The sequence below is a fragment of the Sceloporus occidentalis genome, unplaced genomic scaffold, assembly GCF_023333645.1.
Source record: "Sceloporus occidentalis isolate IW3139 unplaced genomic scaffold, rSceOcc1.0.p SCAF_68, whole genome shotgun sequence".
NCBI lineage: Eukaryota > Metazoa > Chordata > Lepidosauria > Squamata > Phrynosomatidae > Sceloporus > Sceloporus occidentalis.
In genome coordinates, this window is record NW_028317048.1 from 2,650,350 (window position 1) to 2,661,560 (window position 11,211).

General features: G+C 37.8%; 1 protein-coding gene across 1 annotated transcript; it reads right to left on the reverse strand.

Annotated features, from left to right (window-relative positions):
• Nucleotides 1-1,811: 1,811 nt before the first annotated feature.
• Nucleotides 1,812-2,339, reverse strand: ARL11 (ARF like GTPase 11). Its single transcript, XM_089493927.1, has one exon. The coding sequence runs from the start codon at nucleotides 2,337-2,339 to the stop codon at nucleotides 1,812-1,814; it is 528 nt and encodes a 175-aa protein (XP_089350053.1).
• Between the last annotated feature and the right edge of the window lie 8,872 nt (nucleotides 2,340-11,211).

Genomic DNA, 11,211 nt, shown 5'->3' on the forward strand with positions numbered 1-11,211 from the left:
TCCCTGATTCGGAGGGCCTGATCCTCTCATAACCCAGAAGAGGTAGCCCACAGTAACTAAAGGGGGAAATAATGTAAAAGGAAAGACTAAAATAAAGTGGTTTTCCAATATGTACCGTATGTATTGCTTAATCTATAAACACCAGTACGTGGGTTTCTTTAGTGTGCTGAATTGTAACATAAGATTTCAGAAATATGAGAGATCTGCTCTGTATGTTTGTATCATAACAGATTAGTCAAAAAGTCAAAAGGTACAACTCACCCCTCACCACCGCCATCAAAAGTACAGTCTTCATGGACCCGGATTCACTGTGGAATTTTTTAGTGGTAAAAAGTTACAGATAAAGTTACACAAGTACTAAACAAAACCCTAAAAAGTGTGCAGAGTGAATCGTGTGAGAGTCCCGTATCCGGGCCATGCCCATGGCTAGAATTACCCCCCACCCACCAGCCGTAAGCTAGGACATTTTAGTGAGAGGATGAAATAAGAGTGCAGGTGGAAGAGTGTGTCCTGTTTCTGGTATATTAGATGCATGCTGTTTAAGAGTGATGGGGGTTGTAGTTCAGGAGCCGCTGTATTTAGTATAGCATGATCTCTGGTTACTAAGAAATCTGAGTTTGTCTCTATGAGAAAGGTTAATAGGGAAGGGAAACTGTAGTTAACAACAAAAATGATTGACTTGCTCCAACATTTTGTTCTCTTATACGAGACTAAGAAGAGAAACGTTGTTATTACTTCACTTGAGGTTTTACAGTTTTGGAAGTTTATATTTTGGAAGCCGACTTCTACAGGCTTTGCCAATGAAGCATTGCTGTCAATAAGCAACTCTACCCTCCTGTTGTTTAAAATGATTACTGGCAATTATGGACCTAAAGTACACGAAAGTTCTAGTTCAATAATACATTCATGAAATAACGCTTGATATAATGGAACACACGCTGTCTGCACTGGAACACGCGCTGAACTCAAACCCAGCTGGAATAACTGGTTGGCAAGCCCTGCCATAATATATTCAAGTTAAATATTAACTCTTACTGGAAATCCAGTTCAGCCAAGACCAGGTTGACAGTTTCTATAGCCTGCTTTTGATTCAAGTTAGTTTTCAGTTAGGCCTACATGCAGGACCATTTCTACCAGGAGGCAAGAGGAGCAGCTGCCCCAGGCACCACCAATGCCCTTGCCCTATCAGCCAATTCCGGAAGTGGATGTGGCATCATCATGTGACGGAATCTCTGCCCTAGGTGCCAAAAGCCTTGGATATGGCGCTCTCTTTATGCATAGGCTGAATGCTTTCTGTGTTCTGTCAAGTTGGTGTTGAATGTGGAAGGATTTGGTTACTGGATTTCCCAAAGTGCAGTGGAATGCGTGTATACCCTATGTGCTGTTGTTAGTGGGCTGTTTGGGCCTGCTGATAGATGTCATCCCTCATTTTGGAAAACATCCCTTACGCTAATCAATGTCATGTTCTGAACACGAGTAAACATAACTAAATGCAATTTTAATTACTCATTATTAACTCATTAACAAAAATTATGTATACCACAGTATGACACATAATGTTGACATCATATAGCAGAAGTGTAAACAAACTCACTGGAGTTTAGATCGTCTTTTTTCTGTATCATTATATAACACATGGCTTATTCAAGTAAAATCCATGTAAATAATTATACGATGAAATGTATAAAACTCCCAGAGTCTCAAACCTGTAACATCTACTGGCTTGTAAACCATGATTAAATAAGATATTAAGATGGAAATTTTACATATATGAAAGAGCCACAAATAAAATTAAACAGCCATTTGGAGTTTTATGCCCTTTTTAGTAGACGTGACACTGCACTCATGGCTTCAGCAAGACCTTCTCCCGTGTATGCGCTACAGCCTTGAATCTCCCAACTTCTGTCTTCATAGCTTCCCAGCTTTAGACCTTGTAACAGTTCATTTGTAGACAAAGCACCAGGCACATCCTGTTTGTTGGCTAGAATTAAGAATGGAACTCCAGACATATTCTCATCCTTCAGGACAGTCTGTAGCTCTGCTCTAGCATCTGGTAGTCTGCTTGTATCTGAACTATCAACCACAAAGATCAGGGCATCTGTGTCTTCGAGATATTCTTTCCAATTCGATCTAAGTTTGTCTTGGCCACCAACGTCCCAAATGGTTACTGACATATTTTTAGCCATTTCTAAGGATTCCACGTTAAACCCCACAGTAGGAAAAGTCTCCATCGTACGATTCATTTTAAGTTTATATAAAATAGTTGATTTTCCAGAAAGGTCCAGACCCATCATCACAACTCTTGCTTGCTTCTTGTGTGTTGAATTTTGACCTCCCATGATGACGTCTTTAAAAAGAAAAGAAGGACAAAAAAAATAGTTAATCCTTTCAAGCAAGTGATTGCTAGCTTGTCTAATGGGGATTTGATTCATAAATAGAACATTACATATACTACATAAACATGTATTTTGCCTAAGTGTTCTAAAAACTAAAATCTTCCTAAATGTTTGTCCTTCTCTTATATCCTGGATAGCCATACACCTGCCTCATGCATACTTAAATTACCATCTACCACTTCTGCTACTTGACCACCACAAAACACCTGCTGATGTTCAATATATAAAGAGTTGTCAACAGTAGCTCTTCAGATGTTAACTTATTGAATGTCCCATAATTTGCAAACATCCTTCTTATATTCTCCAAATTATCTCCAATAGCTAAGTGAAATTTTTGAGAGATGTAGTTCAGCCTCGTCCGAAGGGTTGCCTATTGTGTAACACTTTGTAGGATGAAAAAGCCTCTTCTTAACTGTGCAAGTTAGTAACACATGATAAGTTCATCAATCAGCGAGGTATATAAATAGCATGTGATAATTGTTATAACAGGGAATACGGAACTAAAAATACATGTGGGATCATGCTTCGGAACCCGTGTGTCCATTTGTGGTCTGATACCCTGTTACAGTCCAAGTTATTATAGTGCTAGCCATGTAATAACCTTATAGATTTTATAAAAGTCTCCATGGTTTGATAACTGAGGGAGTTGTTTTATATTGAACAAAATGTTTGGCTGATATTATTACTTACATATAAAATTTAATTTAATTCACAGATATATTTCGGCTTAAATGTCGGTACCTAAAAATCGGCTGCAAAATTAAACACTAAGAACAGATTTGACCAACAGCACTTCAGCCTTTCGCAAAAGGTTCTGAGTTTCAATGAATGTAGTAGACTTGCAGGTGAGCGGAAAGTTCTACAGAATGTAGATCCAAAGGAGAACGGGCAGTGGTGTGCTTCCACTGTCATGCCTTTGTAGACACACTAGGAGGATAACTATTTGCTCTACCAGATGGGAACAAGGCCAACGATAATCCAGTAGTTACTTACACCACTTTTTTCAGAATTAAAGCACAAGGATGTCTATGTCCATGCTGGTGGTAATCTACTGCTGAACGAATCTTCACAACACAAGATGAAGATTCTTTTTGAAATTTACTAACACGAAGAATGACTTATTTGTACATAAGCTATTATTCCTTATAATTTTACTTTTGAAAAGTCTTAAATGAACCAAATACAGTTAAAAAGGCATTGATTGCTTACCTTGATTAATTCCTATGCTCCTTTGCTTTGAAAGACCAGTGTTTCTGTGCTCTGTCTTTCATCCTGTCTTTAAGAAGAGTTTCCCAGAAAGCAGAAGTTCGGTGACTACAGGATAAAGTAATGCAGTCCAGCTCAGGAAGTGCTATTTATTCCGTGTCCAATACGATCACCTCCCAGAGTTTACTATTTGCATATTGTGTCAGCTCAATAGATTTTTCAGAACGCATGTGTCAGACTTCTCCAAACAGGTTTTTCAAATGAAATAACAATGACATAGAAAGGTAAACAGTATCTAGGCTATAGTTGAGAACAATATTCCTGTTTGGTTTCTCAGCTTCTGTAACTATGGATCAAATATTGTAGTTTTGACTCAGGTAACAAATGCTGCTTTCTGATTGTGGACCCATTAATCATAAATGGGTGAAAAGGGGACGCTGTTTGTTTTAGGACTTCAACAGCTATGAGAGTCAGAAGACAAAATATTGTAACTGGTTTGAGATTCTGATACTTGACTACGACATTTGATCACTGACCAAGTCAGCATCATTCTCCATTCTAAAATAGCATCTGGCTTCTGACTTTGACTTTGTTTGACTCTGAGTCAGGAATCAGTCAGATACCATTTTGGAACTGAGAGTAAGTCTGATGTTAATTGCTGACTGGTCAGATGTTATGGGCATCATGAACACTATATAGTCTCTTTTTATATTGTTTGGCTCTGGCTTCTGACGTTCATAGGTGATGTCCTGAGTCGACATTGCTCCAGCTTGTACTCCTTCTTTCTTGATAAGGACTTGGGCCAACACTGGCTTAACCTGAGGAACCCCTGGCAAGCAGACTTCCACTGGCTGTCACATTTTGTGGGGCTAGATACATTGCAACAGAGTTTCAACACAGCTTGTGGAGCGGGCCGACATTTTACTGTACAGCACTGCTCCTCTTCAATGTAAATCTCAGAAAAGCATGGGACGTAGTTATAGTGCTTGGCTTTCGGATAACTTGATCCCAAGTTGCTTCATGAAACAATTTAACGTGTGCACTGTCAATATGGTCATTAAGCTGTATTGAAACTTTCTAATGTTCTAAGCTGATGACGGTGTGGCATAGTGCTGACACAGACATTGTGGACACACTACTTTCCACTCAGCAGGAACCCTGCCCATGTCAAGTTCTGCACTTGGCTGCATGTGTTAATGCCACCCAAATAATTAGCTGTACCTCAGCCAACAAACCAACAAACCAATGCTAATCATCTTAATCTGAAACAAAGAAAAATGTGGGAGGCCAGGAGAAAAATCTTTCTGGCAGATTTATCCACATAGGCCCGATGGCCTACTTCTATAGCATCCCATGATGCTTGCTTACAAGAGACTATATCACTCGTCTCATGCTCAATCTATACTAACCTGAATATTGTATACATTTGTGATATTTCATGCCCAGTCAAGCAGCTCTACCTAAACTCAACATCCTAAGCATCCCTACCCTAAATCCATAACTCTGTATCTTCATGAATTATTGTGTATTTCCCAAGGATTTGTGCCCTTTAACAAATTACCAGCTCTTAGATTAATGCTTAATTCCGTGTCTTATACTTTTACATAAATGCAAAGTTTACTTCCTCTTTTATTCATTTCACTTTTTCAAATATTGTAATACCTTGGACTCCTCATTGTATCATTGTGTCGTGCTTGTGTCTCATATCATGTTTGTACTTCATAGGCATCGTATTTTGATGAATGTAATATTAAAACCGGCATTCGGTTGCTGTGGAAACGATAAAAGCGTCTTAGAGTGTCTGCAATGTGTTTAAGCAATCAAACATCCAAGGGAATGAATAAATGTTCTACTAGTTAGTATAATTAATGTTTTGCCAGCACCATTAATAAGTAACACATTACCTAAGTTAATTTGATTATCCCCAGCCATATCTTTTGACTGTTATCTATTATACTTTTCTTATTTACAATGTAAATTCATACATCCTTTTAACCCTTGTAGGACAGCACAACTAGAGGTGGAGTCTTCAAAGACAGCTATCATCTCAAATTGTATTTTGGATTATTGACTTAGAAAATAATTGTTAATAATGTATTTAAGAGATACCGCATTACACCTCTACATATATCATGTCTATATGGTCTTTGAACTTCAAAACACTTTAAATCTTTTAAAACCTTTATCTTTAAATCTTTCAACCTTGTAATATTGCAGCCACATTTGACACGGTTAGGTCTAATCAAAGAAAGACAATGATAAAGAGGGCAGTTGGGTATCACATTGGACATCATATACTTCTGATGTTGTATCATGTTAGTCATGGAAAAAAACCAGCACATTTGGTAAATATGATACTTTCTCTATATGCAGTATAATAGATTGCAAGCTTTCATGACTAATATGCCTGAGGAAGACCCCAGGTAGTATCTAGAGCTTGGAATCTATTAGACTTCAATTAAAGGCATGATCTTTACTAAATTCCCTGAACTTCTTATGGTCCGTGTGATTTTTTTCAGTACACACTATTCTCAGCAACAAATATGGATATCACTGTCCTCAAATGTGTTTTCCTATATTTAACTCTTCGTCACTAACGTCTGCCAAAGACAAAAACACAAGGCAGTCAATGGAAGATGTTCCCCAACTCACAGCTTACAGCTTTTTTTCTGATAATAAGAGATACAGAGTGGGTTTAAGAGCTACATACCTGATGGAGACGTCTGATCCATTCCCCAACAACTAATCAGCAGATTCCCTTACAGTGTAGCTCCTAACACGACAGGTGAGCTCTTTTGGGCTAAAACACAAATGTGAGTGCGCCAGTCACACAAAAAGGGTGCAATAACTGGAAGACATCTATACTGTACTTTATTGTATTATATTGTATAATTATGGCTTATAAACCCATTTTTTCATATCTACCATCCAATATGTTGTATAGATAAACATACATGGCTTTGCGTGCAATCTACATTTATCTACAAATATACCGTATATATATATATATATATATATATATATATATATATATATATACATATTTCATACCTTTTTTGTATTGGAAGATGTGTGAGAATAATTGTATCACTGTGTCATGTGTTCTATGCATTATGTCATCTGATATTTTTGCCTAAAACTATACATTTAAGAAAAAAATCGTATTTCCCTAGATAAAGCTTAAACTATTTATATTGTTGTTACCTAAATATGTCAAAACTATTAGAATTCGCCAGTCCTCCAAGGGGGGAAATGTGCCCTGTCCCCTGGCATTCATCGGGTTAATTTGAGTAAATATTTAAATACCAGTGTGCTAACAAGGACTAATAATAATAGTGTACAGCAATGACTTGGTGTCAGATTCTGTACATCTAGTCGTGTAGAATGCATTCTGAAAGGTATGCGACAGGATAGGCACAGTTATTGGGAAATGAGTCACGTAAGAACACACACGCTACTGGCGTGAACTCGTGTCATGCAATGAGTTCTGAGTGCGACTTGTCAACCCAAGGATTGTCACATCAGCCACCTTACCAATACTATACTAATTTCCACCTGTAATACAGTGTATTTAACTTCTCTGCAGCCTTGACATTGTACTAGGAGTGGAGAATTAATGCTATTATGACTACTTAAGGAATAATTAAGAGCTTGATTAAGGAATTGGCCACCTATTATTTTAAAGATCACAGAGTGCACCTGTTCATGCCTCCCAACAGTCCTGTTTTTTTGTTGGACAGTCCCAATTTTCAGTCTTGGGCAGCCCATTTTAGAGCATTTCTGATCTGCCTGAGGCTAGGGATGTGAAAAAGCAATGGAGGTCTCTGCATCGTAGACCTCTACTGCAGATATCTCTTTGCCTCCTTGTGGCAGTGCCGCCAATTTGGACACCTGAAATGTTGTGGGATATGACTATATACGCTGCAATAAACAGGAGCGTCCATATCTTATACGAAGCATATAAAAGGCATGCTGTGCAGCAGTGCAGAACACAAACAGCCTAACCAAGTATATTGAGAGATTATATACATTATATGGACAGTATTGGGAACCTGACCATTACACCAACAGGGACATCGCATTCTAAATACATAGACATAGACATTAATATGTAGTTTCCAGCTTCCACTCTTCTGGGGAGGCTTTCCACAGGATTTTGGAGAGTTTCCAGTAGAGCATTTGTGAGGTCAGGCACTGATGTTGGATGAGAAGGCCTGACTCACAATTTCCGTTCCATTTAATCCCAAAGGTGTTTGATGGGGTTGAGGTCAGGGCTTTGTGCGGCCAGTCAAATTCTTCCATCCCAAACTCATACAACCGTGTCTTTATGGACTTTATGGACTGCTCCCGCAAAGTTGGAGGCATAGCATTGTCTTGGTGTGCTGAAGTTCCTGTTGGTGTAATGGTCAGGTCTCCCAATACTTTTTTCCATATAGTGTATGTACAATTAATAACATTAACTTACACCTTACACATCATATGTTGTAAGTACTAAATTGTTTTACACCACAGCAAAGCCTGATATTCCCCTTTTGCCGTTTAGATTATATTTAGTTTATAAAGTACCTGGTGATTCTGTAATGCTATCAATATAGTAGAGAGGGAAAGGAATAGTTACATTAAAGTTAACTTAAAACACTAAAAAACTGTCAATAACATTAACACATGTTAAGAAACGCTGGCGCAGTCGGAGGAGAGTTTGCAATCCATTAGAAGCTGGCATTGCTTACAGTTACAATGTAACAGAGTTTGCTGCTTCCTGGTCGGTGTTTGAATCTGAGAGGGAAGAAGGGGGACAAAATAATATTTTTTTTTAATTGGGGGAACCACTGGTGATGTCACTATGACATAGTCAGGGTTACCTTTTAGTTTTAAGAGAGATCCCTATTTGTTGTTTGCTAAAGTACATGGCATTCTAGTTTAAGAATAGGCTATTTCAACAGGGAAGCACAATAGCCAAGGGATCATCCAAACACCCATTTCTCATACTAGTCCATTGTTCCAAACCTCTGTATGAGACAATGTCCACTCATCCAGACTCTAATAATCATTACAAACTACTCGCTTACCTACAAACTCCTTCCTATATCAAACATGAAGCTACGAAGCACTCATTACACAAGATCGTCATGACATGTTGCCATATATGAAACAATGGGAGAAGGAACTAAATAGAGAATTTTTGTAGCAAGCTTGGACAAAATCTATTACTAACTGTTTGGGGGTCTCTAGATGCTGTAACCATTTTGAGGCAGACCGCAAAGTTCAGTTCAGATGGTATACAGTCAAGACTAGGATGGTGGCTGCTTTTCTGACGTGTAGCAAAACCTGTTGGAGGTGTCTTGGGGCTCCTGGAACTATGAGCCACATCTGGTGGCATTTCCCTCTTCTACACAATTTCTAGAGGAGTACGTTTGCTCTTATCCCGGATTTGGATTTTCCCGGATTTGGAGTTGGTCAGGGGCTGGTCGTCAAACAAAGCAGACAAATGCCTGGTGGCCACCTCCAAAGTACCTTTATTGCCTCTTATGGAGCACATCACATCATTTAATGTGTGGCCATAAGCTGCGAATACACGACCACATTTCGTAAAAGCATAAGAGTGCATTGTGTGGGCTGCATGAACATCATTTATCGTCCACTTGCCTTTAATTGCCAGGGCCATTTTTAATCCCAGTCTATCACTGCTGCGACCATCTGCTCCTTCGATTGAAGATAGTTGCTGTGACAGTGCTGGAAAGAGGATCTAGCCAAATCCAACCTAATGTTTTAGGGAAAAGATTGGACTAGAGCTACGTATTGAAGAGACAGCAGTCAATAACCAATCACCGATACCAGTTAGACATACCTATTGTGTTCAGATCTTAATGTCTGTTTAACTACTGTAGTTAATATATTACTGGACCTGTTGTACCTCCTCTTTATTATATAGCGCCATACGTACGGTATATACATTACCAAGGAGTTTCCTAAAAATATAAAATAAAAATGAAGATTGTCTACTGGAATCTGCTGGAATCTCATGTTTCAGTGAAGTGTGGAGTGGAAACTGAATCCTGTTCTGTAGCGTGGATTAAACACACACACGGTATAAAACTCCTTATCTACTAGGTGTGCCAGGCATCCCTCCCTTTTGCGTTGACAGGTTTGTCATAAAAAAGCTCTACTGACATGATAATACTGCTACATAAATAATGACAAGCAAGGGATATAAATCTAAAAAATGTATTTCGGACTTAGCTGGCAGGATCTGAGCATGAGTTAAGCATCATGAATGCTGCTGATATATATATATATAATATATGAATTTCAAATATATATGAAATTATATTTTTTATTATTATTATTTTAAATTTTTTTTATTTTATTTTTTCCCCTGTTGGTTTTACAACTAAAACCAACAACTATCTTTTTTTTCCTACATTCCTATAGGGCTTGTACTTCTTTGTTTAGTTGCTTCCCAGGTAGCCAAAAATAGCTACTCCCCAGAAAAAGGAGCGCTTTGGGTAACCTATCCTGGAAAGTTGCCAGGTATTGTCAGAAGGAGTTGGAGAGGATGCCATAATAAAGTAAATTGTATCTGTTTGCTTATGTTTCGTTTTCAACAACTGAATAAGCACACATAGTGTAACCTTACTGCATTTATTAATAATAATAGACATTACAGGAAAATACATGAATAGATTTTGTAAAAACAACTTGCCAATGTGCACTACAATTTAATTATTGATTTTTGTGAGTGATATACTTTTATACATTGTTACCCTATTACTATGTTCTGTCCCCTAATAATTTCATTTTCAGCAACCCATTTGGTTACTTTTGTTGTATTAAGGATATATTTACGATCTTTGTGATTCACAGTTGAGTTTACTCAAAAGTAAATGTACGGTAAATAGAAATCAAATACAGTAATTTAGGATAATTCTTACAAAGTGATTCATTTATATCGAAAGGATAAAATGAATAAAAAGCAGCTTTGGTAAACTACTTTACCAAAAATACCATTTCTTCTGTTTCTTCATTTGCAGCTCTTCATCAATTTTTTTCCTTCCCTCTTCTCTAACCTTTTCTATCTCCCTCTCATTTGCCAGACTGAGTAACAACTTCATACGGTCATTGTGGTCCGCTTCAGGATCACTTAAGGTCTGAATCCTAAAATCTACAAGCCTCAGCGCCTCTGTTAATACTGAAAGTAACTTTGTGTCCTTTCCAGGTGTTCTTATGTTGTTCTCAGGAATGTAGTTTTCGATCGCAATTATACTCTCCATTCCCATATCTTGGAATTGCTTACAGACACCCGCCAGTTTACTACTCGTGCTTTTTGTAAGAACAATAATTGGAAGGATTCCTGCATAATGGGAGAAAGAGTAGAAAGAAATAATAATTTAGAACAGTATATTCCAAGTTTTTAATATGCACTTCAAGAACGACTGGCTAGGTGCCAACCCTTTTAATTGAAGTACTTTATTTAATAAGGAAATACAAACTCTAGGCTCTAAATCAACTAGACACATAGAAACATAGAATTTGAAGGTAGATAAAGATCATACCACCCATCTAGTCTGTCCACCTTTCTTATCTGATGACTGAAACCTAAATCAGTGTT